At 50.0% G+C, this 25,401-nt stretch overlaps 1 protein-coding gene across 1 annotated transcript; it reads left to right on the top strand.

Moving 5' to 3' along the window:
- Window positions 1-6: 6 nt before the first annotated feature.
- On the top strand, window positions 7-25,401 carry LOC102369239 (nuclear receptor subfamily 2 group F member 5). Its single transcript, XM_025215302.1, has 3 exons — window positions 7-287; window positions 15,292-15,819; window positions 24,275-25,401. The coding sequence occupies exons 1-3, from the start codon at window positions 83-85 to the stop codon at window positions 24,565-24,567; spliced, it is 1,026 nt and encodes a 341-aa protein (XP_025071087.1). The 5' UTR covers window positions 7-82; the 3' UTR covers window positions 24,568-25,401.

Raw genomic sequence — 25,401 nt, 5'->3', positions numbered from 1 at the left:
CGCGGCCCGGGCGGGCAGCCCCAAGGGCGGGCCGGCGGCGCCCGGCCCCGAGCCGGCGGACAAGGCGCCCAGCGTGGACTGCATGGTGTGCGGGGACAAGTCCAGCGGGAAGCACTACGGGCAGTTCACGTGCGAGGGCTGCAAGAGCTTCTTCAAGCGCTCGGTGCGGCGCAACCTGAGCTACACGTGCCGCAGCAACCGCGACTGCCCCGTGGACCAGCACCACCGCAACCAGTGCCAGTACTGCCGCCTCAAGAAGTGCCTCAAGGTCGGCATGCGCCGCGAAGGTGAGCCCGGCCGGCCCTTCTGCCAGGCTTGCTCTCCTCCTGCTTCTCTTTCTTCTTCCTCCCTCCCTCCCTCCCTCCCTCCTTCCTGGTTTTTTCTTCTATTCTTTTTCTTTCCTCCTTCCCTCCTCCCTTCTTTCTCTTCTTCCCTCCCTCCCTCATTCACTCCTTCCTTCCTTGTCCTTTCCTCTTTTTCTTTCTTCCTTCCCTCCTTTCTTCTTTCCTTTTTTCTTTGCTCCCTCACTTTTCCCTTCCTTCCTTGCTTTTTCTTCTCATCTTTCTTTCCTCCTTTCCTCCTTCCTGACTCGTTCTTTCTTCTTCTGCCTTTTCTTTCCTCCTTCCTTCCCTTTCTTTTCTTCCTGCCATATTCTTCCTACCTTCCTTCCTTCCCCCAGTTCTCTCCCTCTTGGAAAGTCAGATTGCAAAACAGGAGGGGGGGAAAGAAGCAGAAGGGGAGAGTGCAGGGAGGACTTTTCCTCTCTTCTTTCTGCCCCTCTCGCCCAAGGGAGAGGAATGAGAGGGAGAAGGGCAGAGGGAGCTGCCGGCTTTCTCTTCCTCTGCCTGCTTTCGTTCTTTCCCTTCTTCCTCCTCTTCTCTCTCCTTTCTCACTCTCTCTCACTGGCCCTTCTCTCACCCCTGTCTTTTCTCTCTCCCCTTCATCCCCTGGGTCCAGCCTCTCATTTCCCTTTCTCTCCTCTCTCATCTCATTCTTTTCTCTCTTTCCTTCTCTGCCTCCCTCCTTCCCTTCCAGCTCTGCTCTTTATTCTCCCCAACTCCGGACCCGACCAGAGGCGACCGAGTCCTGTGCCCACAGCATCTCCCGTCCTGAGAGTCCTCTGCCTGCTCCGTGTGTCCTCTCCCTGCCCCACTGCCCCTGAACCAGGCCAGAGACCCTGGTCGCTAGTGGCAGGTGGTGGTAGGGACATGGTGTGCTCTCAGCCCCCCCCCCACGCCCCGTGCGTTCCCCCGTAGCCAAGAGAGTCCCAAATCCCACCTCTTAGGGGAGATCAGGAGCAGCGGAAAGCCTGCAGGCTACAAACATGTCAGGGTGTGTTGGGGCATGGGGGTGGGTTCCTGACTCATCTCTTTTATACTTGCTGATCCCTTCCTCTGAGGCAGGTTGGGAGCAGACTGCTTTTTTCAATCCAGGGTTAGCTGTGCAGCGGCGCGGCAGGCCGATATTACCCCGCCGGCCCAGCACTTTCATGCAGTGTTCAGATCTGCACAGAATCACCCCTCAAATTTGCTCCTTCCCTTTTTTTTCCCTTCTCTCCGTCACCAGGTCCAAACTCATCCTCATTCCCCCTTCAAACTCCTTGCATGTTGATTCCCCAAAGCTGCCATTTTCACCCCCTAAATACCCGCAGTTGGCTTTTTTTTTAAACTTGCTTTTAACACAAGAAAAAGCAAGATCCACAAAATCCCCCAAACCTCCAAAGTATCCTGTCTCTTTTAGACTGCGTAATAACCCTATTCCATATTTAACCTGACTGGGGGTGGGGATCGATCAGTGCAATCGATCTTTTGGACCAGTGAAGTTCTAGTTTCTTTTTGGATTTAAAACAGGGTTTGGGTTATAGGGAAATCTCTCTGCTGAGTTGGGAAGGGTTGTTTCCCGCTTCCCCCCCCCCCCTTGCTCTTCTCATATAGAAGGTGCTTGGGATGAGTTGGGCCGAACTGTAATAGTAATAATATAACACTTGGTAACAGGAATCTACCAAAGGGCTGGCATGAATTTTACAGGATTTACCCTCCTTGTATTGCCAGGTTTAAAATCAGGTTAGGATTTAGCCGGGGAGATAACACGCACTGTTATATGAATAGACTGAGTGCGAACTGCAACGTAATCACAGCTTGCAGTTTTCGCAGCCCCTTTTCCCGGCTCCCCGCTCCCTTGAGAAATGTTTCCCTGCATTCAGCTGTCTGTTTGGGTGCAGGGAGGATTGAAACATGGGCCAAGGGCTCGCTGGTTGGGATTCTGGGTCTCTTTCATGAAGTCAGGTAGACCAGGTTCTTTGGGTAAATGCGATATCTTTTATTAGATCAAATAAATAGTTGGGAAAATTGTTCTTTACACGCTTTCGGGCACAAACGCCCTTCTTCTTTCATGAAGTCACGGTGGGCAAAGCACCCCGGTGTGTAGCACACTCTGCACTGCTAACAGTCCCAAGTGCTGATGATACAGAAGTGGAAATACAGTTACCGGTACATTACAAATCATGCCATGGGATTTATATCAGAAAAACCTGTAGTTCTCTCAGGGAAGGAGCAAGTTATAGCGAGCGGCAAAGTTCTGATCTCATTTATGTCCCTTTGGAACAATTCCTAGGAAAAAAAACCCCAAGGCAAGCTAATTCCCTGAGCAGGGGCGTTTCTCCTTGAAAACTCTGCCTTGTCTTTCTAGTGAAACGTCCAGCCAGTCGGATGCCGTAATGCGTTTGTGGCTTTAATCTTCTTTTCATGAAATGCTGACTGCTCTGGATCTTAGTAACGGATCTGGAGGGCATTAGCCGTTGTTACCAGGCTAATTGTAAATATATATATATATTATCCCATGCTGGTGAGATGGAGGTAAGCTTCTAGCAAGTTTATTTGTCACCATTAGTCTCAGCAGGGTAAAATCCTTATTTATAGCAGATCAAGCCGTGCGGTTCAGTCTATTTCCTTCCTTCATTGTTTGCCTTCAGTTGTGTGCATTCGTTCCTTTATTCAAGCCCCCTGTCAGATCTGCTGCTTAATCCTGCTCTGATCCTGGGCCTGACTTGAAGAGAAGGAAGTTGGAAAGGGGGGACTGCTTTACATCTCTTTCTTTCCCCACCACGGAGCTCCTTACCCAGTTCGTCCTGAAGCAGGTTAGGCAGTTGGATAGGGCCGTATTCACATCTGGAAGCTGCTATCTTAACCGATTAGTCGTGAACGTGAAATTGATGAAACAGCTGCAATTAGCAACCGTCTTTGTAGCATAATTTGACACACGCCCCTTCCAGTAACCAGATCTTCCGCTGCCGAATGGCTCCGGGGAGGTCAAATGAGCACGATGCGGATTTACGCCTTCTCAGACTTGGACAAGGTCTATGCATCATTTACAAGAAACCAGTTCATGAACCCCAGATCTGTGTCTCGTCAGGCTGCTGAGTTAAAGCTGGTGTCTTAGCACTGAAGTCAGTGCTGCCAGAGTCTTGCTCTTCAAAAAAAAAAACCTGTTGTCCCCCATTCATTGAGAAATACATCTTCATCACGCAGGATGAGCTACCTCAGTGGATTCTCAGATCAGACATGCACAGAGAGGCTACTTTTTTTAGCCCTTCTTCAAAATCTGAAGCAACATCTGTGCTGACAGATTCCAAACAGTTCTCCTCCATGCATTCTCATTTTTTTTTTAAATGTCGATTTAACCCGGGATTTTTTTTCTGGGTAAATATTTGTCCTAGCGAGAAAGATTCTACTCTAGGACAAGACCTATCGATTGACTGTATCTCTCAAGTTGGTTCTGATTTTAGAATCAAACATTATATCATTTCTTCCCAGCAGTTTAGATTTAGGAGCTATCTATCTATCTATCTATCTATCTATCTATCTAGAATTTTATTCAAAGGGCTTCAAATTGAAGATCTACTTAGATCCCTTCCGACCCTACATCTATGAATCTATGAAATATGGTTCGAATGATTCCCCTCCTCCTAGGCAGAACACAGACATGGTTGGAACTGCCAAGAAAAGGTTTTGAAATGTTATTTTAATTCCCAGCCGTTTATTAGCGATAGGGATTGGGTCCTGGAAATGATAGTCACTGTCCACAAAATCCCACTCATGGAGGGACCTCCCCCCCCGCCCCCCCACCTAAATCTTCAAATATAATTTACAAAAAGTCTCCCGTGGAAAAATTCCTGAGTGTATGAAAGAAGGACAAACTTTACTGTGAACGATTTTCTTTCCAGGGGATGTTTCTAATCGCTTCCCATTATCTTGGATCAGGAATATTGAGGGAAGTTTAGTTGCAGATACCTTTCTGCCAGCCTAGTCTGAAGGGTAATCTCGCTTTCAAGACGTGACGTGGGAAAGAGAGAGGAGGTGAAAAGGATCCAGAGTATTTGCTGCTTTCCCGAACTTTCAAACCACTTGATTCTGCTTTTGAGTTGCATCCGTGTTGTTTTGTAGGCGTGAAGGCACTCGGGGTCTTAACGATACTGCCCGATCTTGAAATACATTCATTCCCCTGACCCGTTTCACAGCATCCCCCGCAGTCATGGGCTTTTGTTAGTTATTCTAACGATCAGGAGAAATCCCCGTCCTCCACTGAAGCACCTTTGTCCCTTTCCGTGGAAAGGCGGCAAGTAATCTGCTAGCCAGCTCGCTGCTGCTACTCTGTCGTTTAACTGCCCAGTCGAAAGGATTTGCCGTCAGTGCGCTCAGTTTGTGGAGGTATTACTAAGCTCGTTTCTAAAGCATCCATCATCGTAGACTGTTTTTACGGACTTTAACACTACAGAACCGATGCAATAATCTACCGCTAACCCCCCTCTTCCTTCAAGGGAGGATGTCAGATAAAGTTGGGCCCCTTATTTCAGGGGTGTTGGTAGTAGCCGCCTTGTTCTAAGGACATAGGCGGAAAAGGCTCTTTGGGGAAATGTGATATCTTTTATTAGACCCATAGGCCCCTTATTTAGATTTTATACAGAAAAACAAAGAGGCGTGTCAGAGGGAAAAGTTGTTTTTTTCCCCCTCCCCAAAAATTAAATGCTTTAATGGGATTTATTTTTTTTTTATTTAATACCGGCGAGGAGAGGGCTCCATTCTTCCACCAAATAAATAGTCTGCCCTGGATTTCTCCAGGAGCAAGGGCCAGAAAGTGAAACTTATTTGAATCAAAAGTGAAATCAGTTATCACTGCCCTGAGAAGGCAGCCAAAAGCCGGCCGTTCTTCCTGGCCTAAGTCCTGGAGCCGCTGGAGTTTGCAAAGCACTCGGCAACCTGCATCTCCCACAGAGAAGCCTTTAGGAAAATCCGGATAGCTTGCTTAAACTATTGCAATGAGAACCACGCTGGTTTGAAAAGCTGGCTCCTAAATCACTTTTAATCACCTTGCGGTCGGTGTCTATTTATTTTTCAAGTTCGCTTGTTTGGGTTTGTTTCCTGTAATTAGACACAGTCTATATAAACCTTTGATTCTCAGAAAGCCACCTATTTTCTAAATAATAAAGCGATTACCGCAGGCGATATAAAAATCCATGTTTTTGTGATAACCGCTATTTGGTTACCAATTGCCAGACATTAGCAGCAGCACCCTCAAGGCCTGGAAGAGAAGTAGCAGAATCTTTTTTTTTTTTATGGAGATCACATATCTTTTTCAGTTCCCAGATCTGTCTGCGTGCTATTATTACTAATAGTCGCTGTATTCCCCTAAATTTACACGGTATTTCGCTGACAAAGAAGGAAGGCACCTTCCTCCTGATGGAAATTTTGTGATCTAAGCAGAGATACAATGCTGTTTTTGTTCTCAAAAGCCAAAATAAAATCCCCCCCACCCCCCCTGCCCATCACATTACACAGGGCATCAGCACTGATTCTGAGCTCAGAGGCAGCATAAATCTTTTCAAGTCGAGGCAGTTGCTTCAGATTTAGGCTGAGGATCAGGATCTGGCCTTCTCCTAATTGGTCCCCAGATTTGTCCCTGCTGGGTTATTGAGTCTAGTCTTTGCTATTGCAGGCATCCATATATTTATTTCTCTCTCCATATTTATTTTTAAAGTGTGCAGTTTCTCAGCCAGTGGCTTGCGACTTGGACCTGTTACGTGATGGGTTAGCTGTAGGTGATGGGTTAGCTGTTTAAAGCGTTGCTCCAAACAAATGCGCTTGGGGAGACTTTTGGACTTGCGGAAAGTAGATGGTTAATAACAGACCAGAAATTGAACTTGTACGAGTTTGGCAGTGGCAAGCACTGGGTCTAATCAACCTCCCAGGAAGGATGTTAGGCTTAAATCGGTAGTTTTCAACCTGTGGTTTGTGGACCCCTGGGGGCTGCAGACTATGTCTAAGGGGTCTGCAAAAAATGACTGTGATCAATCCAAAGTATGTGAATACCCATACTTAAAATTCGGATGGGTCTGCACCTCTGTTCAAAATTTTTGGGGGGTTTGCAACTGAAAAAAGGTTGAAATCCACTGGCTTAAATTTTTAGTGCTTGTAAGCTGCCTGGAACTGCTTTGAGATGGAAAGTCCCAGGGGTTTTGGCATCTATAGCCACATAAGCACATACATATATGTACATCTGTGTGTGTGTGTGTACATATATACCTACATAGGCACACACATATATACCCACCCACCCACACATATATATATATACAGTCACATAAACACACAACACATATAGCCATGCACATACACATATGTGACTGTATATATGTGTGTGTGTGTTTATGTGATTGTATATATATGTGTGTGTGTGGGTATATATAACCATGCCCACACCTACGCATACACCCCCCCACACATATACAAGATATATACACCCACATGCACACGTATATAACCACACACATAGACACACACAAATATGTACCCACACATACACGCATATATGCCCACACCCACACATAAGTGCATATCCATATATGCATACATGCATATACCCACACACATACATACATACACATATCTATATCTATATATATCTATATATCTCCATGCCCACACACACACATACACGCACACCCCCCCACACACACACATATACCCACACAGGCATACACACACACATATGTGTGTGTGTGTGTGTGTGTGTGTGTGTGTGTGTATGCAGATCAGCCGGTGTGTGGGGCCCCAGCCCTACCGTTTCAGTGGCGCATGAACAAGTGACACCAGCTGTGGTTCTGCTCCATATAGAAGTGCGCATGGATGTGCATGCAGGGGACTATTTTATGAAATCCCCAATTAGTGAGACTTCAGTAAGGGGGTCGGGTGGGGTGGGGGAGATCTATACACGGAGGGGCAGCAGAAAAACCTGTCATTGCGCCAGCAAAATCAACACGCTTTGGCTGCGATCGGTTCTGCTGGGTCTTGCAGATCGAGAATTTACAAGGCGGTGTCTATGTGTCTGCTTAGCAGGGATCAGAAGACACCCCTCCACCCCTTCTAGCACCAGGGGTCTTTGCATCTAAGTCACCCAAACTTCCTAAGCTGCAGCTTGCCCTGAGAAAGTCACTGCAGTACTTTGCTCGCCCCAGCCTGAGCAATCCCATTGATAAGAGCAGAGTGACTTGCACGAGGAGCTGGGGATGGCAATGGTAGGAGAATCGCTTGTGTTTCCCTTAAACAAAGCCCCACTTTCCCCCCTGCCAAGCTTTTGGGGGTGCCGTGCACAGTGTCACCCGGCTGCACTGCGCGTGGTGGGAGCCCAGAGCCATTTACAGCGAAGCAGGAGAAAAGACTCGGGTTGTTTGCAGCCGATTATGATTCTATATTGTCTCGACACCGCTAATTCCATGCCTCGTCTATAGTGTGAATCCTCTATTCCATCCAATTTCAACGGCGTTCAGTGCCTTAGTAACAACGAGCTGGGGGACCGGAGGGGTTGGCTGCAGAGAATCTCTGCTGGGGAAGGGATTTTTGCTGCATACACAGATTTTCTTCTCCCCCCACCTCGGGGACGTGAAAAACAAGGCCAAGGCCTCGCTGCGTTGTTCCCCATCTCATTTCACAGCATTAGGGAGGCGGCTTTAACTCGCGGAAAGGCGCGTTCCAAGACAGCATCGTTAGCACCATCCTCAGCCTGAGAGAGGCACAGGGGTCATGTTGCTGGTTGAGTCTGTGACTGCCCCCCACCCCGGAGGGGGGTAATGCCCAGTCTGTGCCTCAGTTTCCCCCATCACATCAGGGTTGGTCTTTTAGAGAGAGTCGTCGGGTTTCAAGGTGGAAGTTCAGGGTAGACTCTTGAGACCAGGGCCCTGTCTGGGCCGGGAAAGCTCGTGATGGAAGACTGTCCCTGCCCTTGGGGCTGGGAGGAGGAAACTTAGAGGCAGTGAATGGTGTTGTTTCACTCACGGAGAGCGGCTCTGTGCTAGATCGGGGGTTCGGCTCCAGTCTCTCCAGCCCCAGGTAAAGGCCTCCCCCACAGCCTTGCACCCAGCTCTGTCTGCAGCAGTCCCTCCCACACTGCCGATCAGGATGTGATGGGCTTTCACTTACCCCCATAGAGCCCCCAGACCCGTGGCCTTGGTGACACAGGCAGGGTCTCACCCCCCTGCAGCCCAGGTGGGAGACAATTTCCCTAGAAAAACCTTTGCCGGATACAGACTGGAAGGTCGGGTCTTTTATCCCACTGCAAGAATCTCCCGTTGCCCGATCTTCTACGGGCCCCAGGCAGAGCTGGAGGCAAATCAGCCCCGTCTTCATTTACAATGGGCCTTTGCAACGGCTGAGATTCGTGCCCATTCAAGGCCGCTTTCCCACCACCCAAGTGGCCTTTGGGCTTGTCTATAGGAAGGCCCTGCCTGTTACACTGCTCTGGTTATATTGGTGTAGGTAACGCTTTCATGTGAACACCTGAAAGGCCTTGTTATGGGATAACCCATGTGGACATATGCAGATTTTGTCCTGGCATAACTCCAGTGCCACTTCAGGGTGTGATTTTCCTTCTCAGTGCAGCCAAACTGGCACAGACCCTAGTGTAGATGCTGTTATGGGGTAAAGAGGGGCTTTATCCTAGAATTTCCCCTTCCCTTTAGGTTTCATCGGTGTTAGCATCATAACCCCACTCACTGCAGGCTCGCTGGGCTACTTCGAAACTAGATCAGCACTGCTCTGTGGGTTGGGGGTGAGCAGAAGTGACCCCTGAATGGATACAACCATGCCAGCAGAAACCCCCAGGATCAGGGCCACGATACCAGAGAAACTGTGTTTGGACCAGTGCAGCCTGTTTTGCTCGTGAGGATGGGAAAAAGCCACATCAACAAAATACCCAGGCTTCTTCCTATAGCTCCCATCTGCACTAGGAGTTTTTGGATGATAGTGCATATGCTATAAGGCGAGGGCGGGCAAAATACAGCCCACAGGCCAGACTCAGCCTGCCAGGCCATTCTATCTGGCCTGCAGGGCCCTAAAAAAATTAGAAAAGTAATATTTATCTGCTCCTGGCTACCTGTGAAAGATGAGGTGTGTAGCACGGAAGAAAGGGTTTCACTCAGTGATTCTCAACCAAGCGGTACGAGATCCCTTTAACGGCATCACCGGATCTGCACAGTCTTAGTACCTCCAGCTTGCAGGCCGGATCTAGAGCCACGTCATCCGGCCCCGGGGTCCAGAAATTTAGTGTCAGGGGGGTGACGGCAGCATTCATTGCCACTCCTCTGCTGCCAGTCTCCAGACCTGCCGGCCAGATGACATGGCCTTGCGTGGGCAGGGTCGGGACAGCCCATGGCTGGATCAGGTCAGGCTCGAGGGGACTGTCCGTGTGCTGGATCCAGCATACAAACCTAAAAAGGTTGAGCACCACTGATTGAAACCAACAGCACTATCCCAGAATAACCCTGTGTGCATGCTTGTATTCTGCTAAGACACCCTTTTATTCAGTCTAGTTTATCTCACTCCAAAAGGGAGAAGCTGACCCCCAAATGCCAGTGTACGGGCTTCGCTGCATACAACCCTTGTCATAACCGAACTGGGCCTGTGCATCAGGATGTTGTATCTGCAGCATCTCCGAGCCTGGCGCCAGCAAGGATGGCTTGGCTAGGACTGATCCTGCCTCAGGCAGGGGTTGGGACTAGATGTAACCTCTGGAAGTCCCATCCCGACTTCTCTAATGCAAGAAAGGGCAAAAAACGTTGTGTGTACAAAAGCCCTAGGATTTCTATGATAAGCCAGCTCTGCACAACCTCTCCTAGAGCAAAACAACTGGTAAGCAGACAGGGCTGCTGGTATAATGAGGTAGTAGCTGGGATCTCAGTGCTGGGAACCAGACCGAGCATAAAGGCCTAGCGGGAAAAATTTTCCTGCGTGGAAAATACCTTGACATACATGGCAGTCAGGTTCCCCGTTTCTACCTTGTGGGATCACCGCTTTGGCTCAAGCTGCTGGTCAAAGCTCAGGGCTGAGCAGAGAATCAAGTCCCTTGCCCATGGTGCTTGTCCTCCGCATTGGGATAGAAGCAGGGTTCAGCATTTCATGCTGGCTTCCTTACTGGCTAGAACTAGTGTTGATTAACCCGTGTATTCCCAGCTGCAAAACCACCTGGATTTCTTTAGAGCTCAGAAACCTAACCTCTGAGCAAGACAGCTGGCCACCGTCCCTCCATGCCATCTCCCCCGCAACGCGGTGACCGCCGAGTTTGCTAATTCCCTTTGCCGTCTCTCTCTCAGAGATCTGTTGCGATCGGAGCCGGGGGGATGACTGATTCCTACTGTCCCCGCCAAACAAATGAAAATGAAAACAGAGAAGGGAAAAGGGTTTATTGCCACCCACCCCACCACCCCTGGAGTCTTGCTTTGGTTTAAAGGAAAAGGCCTTTATAGCCTGGCTTGAATTCCTGGTGTTAACCTTCACATTGGCTGAAAATACACGTAGGGCTGCATTTTGGTCCAGTGCGGTTTGGAAGTGAAAACCCAGAACCTGGTGCAATGCAATGCTGGGACTATTGAGGCATTTTGGGTTCTGGGAGGATTTTGCCCTGCAGTCTTTGGCTTGTTGGCCCCATCTTTGCCATTCATCCAGTCAATTATAGTTGGTGTTTTCCAACGAACAAAATATTCCCCGCTCCGGCAGGGTCTGCTTTGAGCGAGCCGTTCACGGCCCTCCCGGCTCCCCGCTGCATTCCCAACCCCCCCAGCACTTGCACAGATGAATGGTTCCCTCCCCCTTCCCCCCCAGACTAACAGCGGTGATTCTCACCTAGGATTCACAGCACCCTGGGGTACTATGAGATCCTTTTAAGGGTGCTGCAGCAAAAACTGAGAACTGGCCTTCTCAAAGCTGGGTGTGGACTCTAAATAGGTTGAGAACCACTGGCCTGATTCTCCTGATTTACCCCATATTTTGTGCAGGTGAGGTTGGGGTCTTGCACTAGCGTGAACGATTGTGCAAGGGGCAAGGCAAGAGGGAGCTCAGCTCTGTGACATTTCCACGGTCTCAACTCAGGGATTTAATTATCTTACACCCAAAGGTGGGAGAAAACAAACACGGTGGCCTCTCCAACGGCACCTAGTGAAACCCGGCTGGGTCCGGCAGGCTGTATCTTAGCTGGTAGAGATGGCGGCATGCAGATCTCACTCCTAGCAGGACACAAATGGAATAGGCACAGTAGGATCCCAGTTCTCATCAGAGCCTCTGGGCAAGAGTTTTCCTTGGATATTTTCCTACCCCGTTGTCCAGCGCCCCGCAGCATCTGAGCTCTTCATACTCTTTAGCAGATGGGGGACTCAGTGCCCCACCTTGAGTGTAGATCTGGGCATGGAGCAAAAACAGACACGTGCCCAAATTCCTGAGGAAACTGGTCCCAGTGGAGGGCATTGAACCACCGGGTCTGATTAGGACGCAGAGGAAAGATCTTAACGGTGTAGAAGAGATCGGTGCCACCCGTGAAGAGACAGGGGTCAGGTGGGACTTGTTCACAATTAAGTCTCTGTTAACGAGTGCCCCAAGCCAGACCCCCAGGGCTCATGCCCCCTCTCCCCAGTGATCTGTGCAAGAGGCTGGATCTATTCTGTACAGCCCTTATCCTGCCGGAGCCCAGAGCCTTTCAGCCTCTGCAAGACTGATGAACCTCTTGGCTCCCCTTCAGGCGTTGAAAGCAAGCGGCCCGATTCTGCAGAGTGTTTTACTCTTGAGGAGAACAATAGGAGCTGCCAGCTGATGAGTCCTTTTGAAAAATCGGTTTCCCCCATGCTTTCTCCCCCACTCCCTAATCTCCATCCCTGTCCTACCCCAAGCCTTTGGCCCCACCAGCTCAGAAATGCCTTGGCTGATTTGTCTAGCTCTGGCAGACCGAGAGAGGAAGCATTTTAGCAGAGCAGGGGAGGGGGAAGGAAAGTAGACAGGGAACAGGTCACGTCCTGGGGCCTTGATTCTGGCAAGGCTGTGAGATGCCTTGCGGTTGTGCTTGCAGAAGCCGTGGCTGTGGGATCGAGCCCACAAGACCCCTACTTGGCCCCCCCGAATATGGGGGCTGGAGGATGGTGCCATCACCCCCCTCCTGTTTCGCCACGACGTTGGGTGGATGTTCGCCAGCTGTGGCCGGGTCCAAAGACCTGCCAATGTGGAGGGTCTCGGGCCTTTAGAGCAGCTTGGGTGGAGGATGCGGTGGACGGGCAAAACCTTACTACGGGGTACAAGGTGACAGCCGAATTGGAAGGAGCTGTGTCTAGACTGTGCTTGAGATCTCCTCCCCAGCTCAGTGTGGCTTCTGGTCAGCTGTATCCGGGGCTCTGGACAAATGCATGTCAGTGCCTGGCCCCGAGAGCCGCAGGTGCAGGAATGGAGCAAGCCCCCAGGGTTTCAGCCCCTGCTCAGGAGACCAGAGACCCATCCACAGCTAATGGGGATTTGCTTCAGGGACTGAGGACTGGATTAGGCCCCTTTTTTGGCCCCTTTTTTTCCTCTCTTCCCAAGAAACCAACCAGCTCCTCAAGTCCCTTCCCCTTCCCACTCCAACCCTGTCCAACCCTCTGTGTCTAAGGGGAGCCAATCCTTAGCTCAGCAGAGACCCCAAGTGAGATGCCACGGGGCTGAGATGTGGTCCCAGGGAGGCAGGAGAGAAAAGGGTATAAGGCAGGGGAGACTGGGGTGGATAATCCTGTATTGGATGGGGAGAGACCGCCCTGCACATGCCCTCAGGCTGGCTGGCACCAGGCACCTGTGCCCTCAAGCTCCTGGCAGGAGTGAGCCCTGTGGGAACCGCGGCTTCGGGTGTGGGCACAGGATGAGTTCCCAGGGTCAGGGGCTCCATGCTGTCTGCCGAGGTCTGCTGGGAGCTGTAGGCAAATTGTGCTGGGATCTGGACCAGAGTCTGAGCCCCAGCAAACTCAGCCTACCCACTGGCTGTCCAATGAGCAGTAATGTCAGGGAGACCTTGACCTTGCAAAACGTTCTTGGTCAAAAGAAAGGACCAGGCCCACAAACCACCCTCGAAGCAGTGTGTTAGAGTGCCTTAGGGCAAGGAGGGGTCATTTGTTCTAATGCCACAGGTCTGAGGGGACCGAAGATGGGTGGAGTCTGCTCCCCCACCACCTGCAAAGGTCCCAGGGCAATGGGGAATCAGGGCATCCTGGCTCTGCTTCTAACCCACTGTGGCTTCTTGCAAGGCCTAACAGTGCCCAGCAAATACAGAAGTCCTGAAGTTCAAACTGAACCCTCCAGACAGCTCAAATCAGGAGGGCTGGGAGCGATCAGGAGGAGAATGACTGTCGGGAAGAAGTTAGCCCATGGATGCTCTATGCCAGCATCAAACGTAGCAGCTGCCCATTGCTCGGGGTGGGATGCTAGGTCTAATCTAGTCTGGCCGTTTCTAACTGGACCATGCAGATTGGCTTCTCTAAGTAATATTATGTGCTGGATCCAGTGATACCAGAAGCTCCCAGGAGCTGAGCATGCTCTCAGCTTTGAAAAGGAGAAGCTGTGTCCAGGGCCTGTTAGGTGCAGTGACCTGATGAAGTGACGTCGGGCTCATGAAAACTCCACCTCCTGTTCAGTTAGCCTAGAAGGTGCGTCTCTACCCTGCTTCTGGGCCAGGTTTGTCAGTTTGCTGGTGATTCAAAATAAAACACAAATGGGGAGAAACACCCCCACTCCATTTGTTTCCAACTGAACCAACCCTGAAACATTCCTCTATTTTTGGCAACTGAAAAATCGGGAGGAAAGAAAACCCATTTTAGATGAAGTCTAAAATGTTTCATTGAATCCAGACTGACATAGTGTCATAGAGCAGTGGGGCTGGGAGGGATCGCCACAGGTTATCTAGTCTAATGCAGGATCAGCCCTGTCCAAACCATCTTTCTCTATGCATTTAGCACTTTTATTTTTAAATTATTTAATTTCCCTCCTCCCTGAGGATGTTTCTTGGGGAGAAGCTGCTTTGAATGGAAAGACTGAAACATTTTGATTTAAACCCCCCCGCTGCAACAAGACCTTTGATTTCTCCTTCTTTTGCACTGGGTGCCCGTCCCCGTCCCCCCCACCTCCCCCCTGCAAACAAGCAGTTGGGTGAAATGAATGCAACTATGCAAAACAAGACGGTACTGTGAAATTACTATTTCCCACCAGCACAGAAACTAGTTTTCAGTCCACAAAAAATATTCCACCCTGCAGAAGTCTCTGGAATGAGGTGTTTCTGAGGCCGGGGGTGGAATGACTTTCTCCAGAGGCTGTTTCTTCATTGATTCCCTGTCTCTCTCCATTGGTTACTGGCAGCTTTGCCTAGAGATGGAGAATTTCATAGGCCTGATCATGCCAATGCCATCACACCATGGTCACCAATCCACCTGCCTCATTGGTTACTTCTTTCCCTTGCTCTTGTTCCTATGCTTTCTTTTCCTGAAGGGTGGGGGCATATGTACACGCCACATTTTTTGCCCTGTCATGCACTGCAACTGCATGCCACAAGCACGATTTCCCGATGCTTTAAAAGTCCTTCTTCGATCTGGGTCCTGTTTCTCTGCATTACACATCTCCAGCACAATATTAAAACCAAGGACCTCGGTCTCCCTTGACTTTAGTTCTTCTAGACCCAGGCATGCCAATGAGCTGATCCTTCCCCAGCCCAGGTCTTTCTGGAGGGGTGTCAGAAAGGTGCGTTGGTAGGAGGGCTGATGCCACAAGAGCATCCCTTGGAGCCTGACATCCCTTAAGATAGAAGTCCCAGTTCCATCCACAAGGGGGCAACCTCCTGGGTAGGCCCACCAATGGAAGACAGCCCTGCCTTAGCTCCGCCCCCAGCACACACACCCTCCCATGACTCCATGCTTTCTTTTGACCTGATCCTATGTGTGTGTCTCTCTCTCTCCTCTCCCCCCCGGACCAGCCGTACAGCGGGGCCGCATGGCTCATACACAGAACAGCCCGGGCCAGTACCCGCTGAACAACGGGGACCCCTACAATGGCTACTCCTACCTGACGGGCTTCATCTCCCTGCTGCTGCGGGCTGAGCCCTACCCCACCTCCCGCTACGGGGCCCAGTGCCTGCAGCCCAACAACATCATGGGCATCGAGAACATCTGTGAGCTGGCTGCCCGCCTCCTCTTCAGCGCCATCGAGTGGGCCAAGAACATCCCCTTCTTCCCCGATTTCCAGCTCACCGACCAGGTGTCCCTGCTGCGCATGACCTGGAGCGAGCTTTTCGTCCTCAACGCCGCCCAGTGCTCCATGCCCCTCCACGTGGCCCCTCTCCTGGCAGCTGCCGGCCTCCACGCCTCACCCATGCCGGCCGACCGGGTGGTGGCCTTCATGGACCACATCCGGGTCTTCCAGGAGCAGGTGGAGAAGCTCAAGGCCCTGCACGTCGACTCTGCCGAGTACTCCTGCCTAAAGGCCATTGCCCTCTTCACGCCAGGTGAGGCGGGGTCCGGGGAGCAGAGTGAGGGTGGGCCTGCACCTTATTGGTGGCTCCTGGGTGAGGCCATTGCTTTGTGTAGGGCAGGTGAGTCAGGCCGAGGGGTGGGACTAAAGCAGGGCTGTCCCTCATTGGTGGCTTTTGGTTGAGGTCATTGTTTTGCTCATGTCAAGTTAGTTGGACCAGCGGGGTGGGGCTAAAGTAGGTCCATCCCTCATTGGTGGCTTGTGTTTGAAGTCATTGCTTTGCTCATGTCAAGTGAGTTTGGCCAGGGGGCGGGGCTAAAGTAGGTCCATCCCTCATTAGTGGTTTTTGGTTGAGGTCATTGCTTTGTTCATGTCAAGTGAGTTTGGCCAGGGGGTGGGGCTAAAGTAGGTCCATCCCTCATTGGTGGCTTTTGTTTGAGGTCATTGCTTTGCTCATGTCAAGTGAGTTGGGCCAGGGGGCGGGGCTAAAGTAGGTCCGTCCCCCATTAGTGGTTTTTGGTTGAGGTCATTGCTTTGCTCATGTCAAGTGAGTCAAGCCAAGGGGCAGAGCTAACGCAGGTCTTTCTTTCATTGGTGGTTCTTTGTGGAAATCATTGCTTCCCTCATACCAGGTGTGTCAGGCTGGGGGCGGGGCTAAGGCAGGCCTGTTTCTCATTGGTGGCTCTTGGTTGAGGTCATCACTCTGCAGGTGAATCATGCCAAGGGGTGGGGCTGGGGGCGGAGCTATGGACAGGTGTTCCGCTCCCCCCCATGGCCCAGTCTGGCTCTGAGGCCACTGGGAGGTTGGGCCAAGCTCCTGGGTCCTGAGGACAGGTCAGGAGGGTCAGGGGAATGGGAAGGAGCCTGGCCTTCCCCGCCTCTCTCAGCAGCTCCAAAGCAGAGGCTGGAAACGGAGCAGGGATCCAGCGATTCCACATCCCCGAAAGACCTGGAGACCTCTGATCCCGGCCACCCCACAGGCCTGATGGGGCGGGAGTGGGTGACGCTCTCCTTGCCAAGACAGGTAGAGACATTTCCCATTGCAAGGGATCCCAGCGGCACCACCAGTGCTGCAGTGGATCTCTGGGTTGATCTGTTGAGGATCCCCTGTCTTCCCAAGCTCTTATCTGGCCCCTTGAGCCCCACAGAACAGGAGGGAGAGAGAAGGGAAGGACAGACGATCCAGAACGAAGTGCCCCGGCTGCACCCCTCTGAGAATCGCCCAGCGCTTTAAGGCATTAAAGCATCCCTTCACATGCCTAACTGTACACTGCATCCCACCGTTTCCAAAAAAGGTGCCTGATTTTCCAGCAAATTAAACAAGAAGGGAAAATATTTGATCCTTTTTGTTTTTCATTTGGGAGAATTCTCATTCTCTCCATTCCTTGTTTCGCAGAGATGGGGGCAAATACAAGGAACGTGCCCCCCCCGCAAATTATTTTATTTCAGTGAAAAACAGGCAACTGTCCCCATCCTGTCTCATCGAGTGTTCAAAGAAAGCACTGGGAGGGGGTTTTTTAAATCCAATTGTTTCACTTGATGTAGTCAGAGCGGTGGTGTTCGCTTAGACCGGCACAGGCCGGCAGAGGTATCTGTGTCTGGGTGGCATCCTGGCCTGTGGCGTGGATACGCCTGCTTAAGAATCACCCCTCTACACTGCTGATTTCCTGCAAAATATCAGTGAATAGACCCAGGTTAGGGGAAAACAGGCACTGCGGCATGTCTGGTGGGAGGTTAACAAGCCCCGGCTGCGAAAGAACAAGGCAGGAAAATCGATTTCTGAACAGAAGGACTCTTCCATTTCCCACAGCGAGTGGGAAAACTGATCTGGAAGAAGAAACAGTGCTTGGATTGCGCGTTTTAAAGGTGGTGGTGATTGGGGATGAAGGGTTTCTGCAGGGGTTGGATAATTTAGTGGCATTTCAGCTGGAGCCGATTAGGGAAACTATGGGGGTTTCTCTGCAAAGTTTTGATGTTTTTAGTGGAAGATCAGAACATTTAGACAAGCCTTCTTACTTACTCACATATTCTGTTTTTACCGTAGCCAGAATTTTCACACACACACACTTAATCAAACGCCTGACTTTCAAGAGAAACATTTCTAACCCATCCGAGCACCAAAAACGTGCTGTGTACAAATACTCTTTGACTCTTCAAGGAGGGACTCTCTCAAGTGAAACTCCCTGCGCTAAAAGCAGTATAAATCCACGTGCCCCCGTCAGGTAGATTTCTCCCATCATACTTCTTGCCGGGTTTCTCTATTGCCAAAGTATTATTAAAGGGAACAGGAATATTAAAAGCCATACGAATGTAACAAAAACACTGTTAAAAACAGACCACTTCGTTTTAGGGGTTACTCATTATACCTGAGCTCATCAGGGCTAAAGGAATTTTTTTCACAGAGCTGCGTGTGTGTGTGTGTGTGTGTGTAATATAAATATGTATGTGTGTACATCTGTATATCTACATACATACACATATAGATAGGTGGTATCTACATACACACATGTATTTGTCTATAGATTATTATAATCTGTGTGTGTGTGTGTGTGTAGATAGATTGATTATATATATATCTACATACACACACAATACATAGATGGTATCTACATACACATGTGTATGTAGATACCATCTATGTATTGTGTGTGTATGTAGATATATATATAATGTGTATGTAGATAGATAGATTATTATAATCTATCTGTGTGTGTACATAGATTTTATATATATACACATACATATACATACATACATATATATATATATATAAAATCTATCTACATACACACACACATGTGTTGTGTGTGTGTGTGTGTAGATAGATAGATAATATATATTTATATGAAAGAGAGAAAGGTGAATATTTTATTTGCCAAAAGTATATAATTTTGAAGGATAACATTATTAAACAATTACCTTTGGATGAAAATAAATAATTTCTCAAAAGCCCAAAGGCTTCTTTTCAGTATTTTTAAAAGCACATTTCATTTTGATATTTCAAAAACAACATTTTTACTAAAAAAAAAAAAGAAAATCTTCATCATTCATCTTAAAAAATAAGGTTAAAAAATGGGGGGGGGAAGCCCATTAAAAATTAACAAAAGCATTTATTTATTTATTCATTTATTTATATATTTGGGGGGCGGGGCGTTGATTCGATTCACAGCGACTTTTCTTTTTCAGTTCATCCAGAAAATGGAAATGTTTTTATTCCCAAGTGATCTGAAAAGAAAAGGAAAGAAAAAAAAAACTTTTGCCATTTCAGTATTGTTCGATGAAACAAAAGAATAGATTATTCTCCCAGCCCCTTTCCTCAGCTCTTGGACACGCAGGTGGGAAAAAGAGAATCAGAATTCATTTTGCACTCGAGAGAGAGGCAGGAGTACGAGACATCAGACAAATTGGCAAACTTGCTAATTGCGCTCTTTACCGAGTAATTTATCTCAGTGTAGGCTACGATGAAGTCTTCTCTGCACAGAAAAGTTACACTGTATTTAAATATATATATATATATATATATAAGGTTTTATATAGGTTATAAAGGTTTGCCTTATACAGCTCATACTGTATATATATCTATATTGATATAGATATAGATGTATATAGTACAAGCTATATATGATATATCTATATAGATAATACAGATATAGATATACCTTATATAGATACATCTATAGATATACTGTATATAGATATATCTATATAAGGGATATAGATATAGACAGTATGAGCTGTATAAGGTAAACCTTTGTAACAGCATGTTTTGGAGGGGATTTAGGCTACATTAAATAGAGCCTATTCCTGTAAACAAATTAAGAGCCACAAATAATATCAAATTAAGGCTACAGTGGGTAATTAGACCAGGATAATTTACCAGTGTGGCTTCTCCTCCAAGGAGGTAACATCACAAGCCGTCTGTGGGGTAAAGGAGCGGGTTATAGCTCAGGAGACCCTGTGAGACGTCCCAGCTCTGCTACTTACTCGTTGTTACCCTGAACAAATCTCTGGTGCCTTGTGTGGCTCCTATAGGGCTCATATAGGGCTCTTGTACACAATGTGTATTGTTTAGATACACGTTACAAAACGGCACCAGAAATCGCCATTTTGCTAGGTTAGTTGCATGTGAAATGACTATATGGTCCTAGAGGCAACGATTCTCTCTCACCGTGTGTCTGTCCAGTGCCTGAGTGCAAGCTCACAGCCCCAGCCTCAAAATGCTACAAATCCAACTCAAAACCATTGCTACAATCTGCATTGTCGATTTTGCATAGTAAAGGTAGGGTACTTAGACATGACCAGGCAAACAAAATATATTAGCATCACCAAAAAAACGCCAAGTCCATTGCTTTCTTCCCGGATATTTAAAATCAAGTCCATTTATTTTTTCAATTTATTTTGAAGAAGCATTTTAATAAGAATTAAAGACTTATCAAAATACGAATAAAACGAAACCCCCAGATCTGGATGATCAACATATTTTGTTAAAGCCCAATACAAATCCGGCTAAAAGAGGTCATCGAGAAAAACGTGCTAGTCCTTTCCAGTGACATTTGTTTTGTACTTTTCAAGAACAATGTCATTACTTATGATTTTCTGGGAAGAAAAAGGGGTGAAGGAGGCAGAACTGGTTGTTTTTTGTCCTTTCGGCTGGAAAATCCCAACTCGCTGAATTAGCAAATGGAAGAAGAAAGTTTTATATATAAAAAAGGAGCTAATTAACCTTTCATCTTCTATGCCATTTTGCTTGTCAAGATTTTCAGTCCAGCCTCATTAGTGAAACTGGCAATAATCCCCCAAAAAACAAAATATGAACATATCTCTATCGCTGGTTAACACTTACCCCCGCTCAAATTTTTAGTCTCACAAGAGGATTTTATCAAGTATCAGCAAATATTCCGCCCAGCATTGGATTTTCCTGAAGCTGCTCCTTTTTCCACCTTAACTGTTCAATCCCCAAATTAAAACAACAGCGCAGCAGAGCAAATCTGGGGATCTGATGACGACTCTCAACATTGGTGTCATTTATCCTAACCCTCCAGACCCTGGTTGTTTAAGGAGACCATTAGAAATGCAGCTTTTTATTCTTTTTTTTTTTTTTTTTTAAATCTTAGCTCTTCGGGCACCAGGAAAAAAATCCATGAAAACAGGATGCCGAAAGGGCAGGGAAAATAAAGAACCCCAAATGAATTGTTTTAAGACATCTTGATGGTATGCTAATTTCTGGCCATTTTTAACAGGGTGTACTCAGGAATACATAGGCTAGTTGATAGTGTTACGTCTCTGTCATGTACAAGCGCCCTACGTGGATAGCTCTCAGCTTTTTCAGAGCCACGTCCCGCCTTAGAAAATCCCAACTCTTAGTTTTCCACTCGTTTTTTGACTCCAGAAGAATAACAGAGTGATTCCTCTGTTGCAAAGCAGAGCAGGGTTTGACGCTCTGAATTGCTACTGGAAATCTCTGGGGTTGTCTCGAGGTTCACTGTAGGTGCTGGCACACCTCACCATGCTAGCAGCGTGCAACACCCCTACAAGGGTCCCGTGGCACTCTGGTTGAGCATCGCTGAGTTATACAGCTGCAGCACAAAACAAAAGCCACCAAAACGGTTGCAGAGTTCAAAGCCTCGTCTCCACGGATTGGGCCGTGAGCAGTGTCTGGGCCTGAAATTAAAATTTCTTTTCATCCTTTCCCCATCTCAGAAGCCCGGAGTCTCTTAGGCATCAGGAAATGCTCACAGCCTGCTTTGTTCTCAGTGGAAACTGCTGGCTGAGAGCACTAGGGAACGTAGGTACCAGGATGCGCCGCAGTCAGTGCCGGGGAGGCGTCCAGCCCTCGCCCTGCTTCTTGGGTCATCATTTGTATTAATTAAAGACCCATTTGTGGAGTGAATGGGCCCCAGCGCTGTTCTGGCTGGCAGGGGTCCGGTGCAATGAGGCAGGTGGGTAGTGACCTGGCAGGGTATTAGGGTACCCCTGTGAGCCACTCTCCTTGCCCTCTGTTCAGGTCAAAGTGCCCTGCTCCGATTCGGGACAGGAAGCTGGCATGGGCCAGGAGAGGCCAGGCCAGGCCTGGCCGAATGACTGATAGGGCTGTTCTGGTCCGATTCTCCAACAGGATCTCATGATTCATCCCCCACATCACGGCTACAAAGCAGCTTGTTTGAGCAGAGCCCAGACATCCCCCTGCCCCAGGACCCCTGGGTAAAGAGCAGAGAGACCTGCGGGGACTAATATGTCACCTACAGTGCTTGGCTCCCACAATTTGGGTGTAAAAGGGGCCACTTGCATGTTGGCCTCACCTTTAAATACAGGGAAACTGAGGCACAGCAGAGGAGAATGATTTCTATTATTCCAGGAGAATATGGGATCAGAACCCAGGCGCCCTGGTTTTTAGGCCCCATCAGGCCTTCGCAGTACGTGGCCATCCCATGCCAGCTCCAAATCTGGAAGGCAAAGGAGCAGGAACCCCAATTGTATTATTACCATACTCTCTCACAGATAGCATGCACTCCCCCACCCCCAACCCAGCTGCTATAAACTGGGCTGCGCATTATAGGCTGGTAAATACGGTGAAGGCAATTTCTGCCACTTCAGCTTTGGCTGGGGGAGAGCACAGGACTGGGGGAGAGCCCCATGTTTGGGTCACAGGGACCCATGTTTGGGTCACAGACTGGGCTCTCTGGCTGCTGCTCCTCAGTAACTTACTACAAGGAGAGAGATTGTCTTCGTGCTGCCTTTCAAAAACCAGGTCCGTGCCTTATTCCAGGGCACGTTGTAGGCCGGAAAATACAGTATTATTATTTTTGAACCCCAAGGGTTTTAAGCCTGGCTCGCAGCTGGAGGAGGGGCAGGCTCAGAGCATCTAGGGACCCGACGGTGGCTGCCGCAGGGGAGCAAAGACACCTCCCAAAGACGTCACGAAAGGACAGAAAGATCCTGGGAACGGGGAAGCACTGGAAGGAGCTGGACAGGGAAGGGCAGATCTGGAATTATAAGAGGGGACGTCTGGGGCTGTCCTGGACACGACTGCAACCAAGCCTTCATTGAGCTGCGCTGCCATCCCCCATGGCTGGGCGTCCTCCAGAGCTGCCCTGTACAGTGCCTGGTGCTAGGGAGCCCCAATCCCACATGGGGAGCACCCAAGGCACTGCCCCATGCCCCAGCGTCCCTTCCTTGTTCTTGCTCTAGTTTGTTTAATTGGCAAAGTCCTGCAGACCGGGGTCTGATTTCCTGGGAGAAAACCCGTAGGAATGAGTTGAGATAGAGAACAGGGCCAATTCTCCTTGCCGTGTCCCAGCCCCCTCGGTGGCCCGGCCTGCTGTATATGGGCACAGGAGCCGGCCACGCCAGGCCCATTCTTTGAGCCTGGGGCTAAGTGTTGGTGTAACAGCCCTGCCTTGTCGGTGTCGGTGTAACAACCCTCTTGGATCAACCAGCCGAACAGCTCTGCTCCCCACGAGGTGGCCGATGCTAGTGTGGCAAGTGGCGGGGTGGTCACAGCACAGGAAGCCCCTGCAGAAGGGCAGGGGGAGAGGAGCCCCCCATGTAGCCAGCTGCAGAGAAACAGAGGGGTGAGATGCAGTCAGGTTCGAAACGGGGATTTCTCAGCTCAGCTGATTTGGGGGGGATCTCCTGGAAAAGAAACAGGGGCCAAAACGTCCAGTTCCCCCAGAACAAGACAGGAGAAACCTCATCCGGGGATGCCCCCCAGCCCTGGTGGATGCTGTGGGGACCGAGGGCTGCAGCCGCGGCTGGGGAGGGTTATCCAGCTGCAGCTCGAGCAGCAGGGCAGACTCCCATGAAAAGGCCAAGTGACCCTGCCAGGCACGGAGGTGGCCGAGGTCAGGAGCGACCACGTCTGGCATGAAACAAACCTCTTCCCCGATCAAAAGGGAGCTGAAATAGGGAGGCAGAGGAGCCAGGACACCTGGGCTCTATTGCTGGCACCGGGCGTATAGTCAGGGTGGGAGGCTGGGAGCCAGGACAACTGGGTTCTTCTCCTAGTACCAGGTAAGGAGTGTGATCCAGTGGTTAGAGCAGGGAGTCAGGACTCCTGGGTACATTTTCCTAGTAAACCAGCACATTGTTCAGTGGCTAGAGAAGAAGGATGAGGGAGCAGGGCGGATAGGAGTCAGGACTCCCGGGGTCTTTTCCTGGCACCAGGCGGGAGTACAGTGCAGTGGTTAGAGTAGAGAGGCAGGACTCCTGCGTTCTTTCCCTGGCACCCAGCACGTGGGTCAGTGGCTGGAGAAGGAGGGCGAGAGGTACCGGCAGGACTCCTGGGTCCTCTTCCGGGTGCCAGGAGGGAGTACAGTGCAGTGGTTAGAGTAGAGGCAGGACTCCTGGGTCCTTTCCTGGTGCCAGGCAGGAACATGATCTAGTAGCTGGGGGGTCTTTGGGGACAGTCTCCTGTCTCCTCGTGCAGCCCCAGAGATCCCCCTGCACAAGGCCGCGTCCCCTCACCCCGCTCTGCTGTGCTGTCCCCGCAGACGCCATGGGGCTGGCGGACCTGGGCCACGTGGAGAGCGTCCAGGAGAAGTCGCAGTGTGCGCTGGAGGAGTACGTCCGCACCCAGTACCCGAGCCAGCCCAGCCGCTTCGGCCGCCTGCTGCCATCCGCCTGCCTCCTGCGGCGCCCTCCCTCCCTGCGCCTCGTCTCGGCTCCCGTCATCGAGCAGCTCTTCTTCGTCCGTCTCGTGGGCAAGACCCCCATCGAGACCCTCATCCGGGACATGCTGCTCTCTGGCTCCAGCTTCAACTGGCCGTACATCCCCATGCAGTGAGGGGGAGCCCCGGCCCCTTCTTGATACCCGTTCCCTCCGGCCTGGGGCAGGAGGGGACACAGTGATGCTCTGGCCGGCGGTTGGAGGACTCACAGCCGGACAGTGCCTGGGGCACGGCCTCCGGGGAGCAGAACTGATGCTGGAGAGGAGGGGTGCTGAGTCTTAAAGGACCCCCCTGTCTGGCCCCAAGGGGCTGGCATAACCCCCTCGGCCTGCCCAGATCCCCGTCACGTGGAAACCCTGCCGCCGCCTGCATCCTTCGCTTCTGTTTGCTCTGTGTGCCCAAGCATCTGTTCCCCTCTCCCCCTCCCCATGCAGCCGCCGCATCCGACACCCCCATCTCCGTGCAGCTGAGACCCCCGCGGGGAGCGGGCACCAGCTCCAGCTCCTCCATCCCCCGTCTCTCCCGCCGACTGCATGGTTGGCAGCTGAGAACAGAGAACTCGTTACCCGAGTGGCCTTGATCATGGGACAAAGTTGATTTCTTCTTTTTTTTTTGTTTGGTTTTGGGGTGTCCATCAACAAAGGGGGAGGGTCTGGACTGGAGAGAAGAGACTCCCCCCTCAATAAACCAGTTGTTGCCTGTGTGTTGGGGCTTGGGGAGGTGGGGGGGGCTGGGACGGACACGGCCCCGGGAGCGTGGACTATTTATAAAATAAAATAAACCTCTATTCTATGCGACTTCTGTTGAAATGAATGTGTATATCCCTCCCCCCCCCTTTTTTAAGACCCTCCCTTATTGTTTGTGAAGAGCCGTGGCTGTGACTCGTGGATTTTGCAGGGGGAAACAAAGCCCCCCTCTGCCCCCCCTCGTTGGCGTTATCATTAAAATGA

The sequence above is a fragment of the Alligator sinensis genome, unplaced genomic scaffold (genome assembly GCF_000455745.1).
Source record: "Alligator sinensis unplaced genomic scaffold, ASM45574v1 scaffold735_1, whole genome shotgun sequence".
Taxonomy (NCBI): domain Eukaryota; kingdom Metazoa; phylum Chordata; order Crocodylia; family Alligatoridae; genus Alligator; species Alligator sinensis.
Note: the sequence above shows the minus strand (reverse complement) of the source record. Positions and strands in the feature narration are given on the sequence as shown.

Bases quoted from the DNA above. Each gene is read 5' to 3' on its own strand.
- LOC102369239 (XM_025215302.1), top strand. From the start codon at position 83: ATGGTGTGCGGGGACAAGTCCAGCGGGAAGCACTACGGGCAGTTCACG. The intron at 288-15,291 runs GTGAGCCCGGCC...CCCCCGGACCAG, and splicing joins GGTCGGCATGCGCCGCGAAG to CCGTACAGCGGGGCCGCATG. The intron at 15,820-24,274 runs GTGAGGCGGGGT...CTGTCCCCGCAG, and splicing joins CATTGCCCTCTTCACGCCAG to ACGCCATGGGGCTGGCGGAC.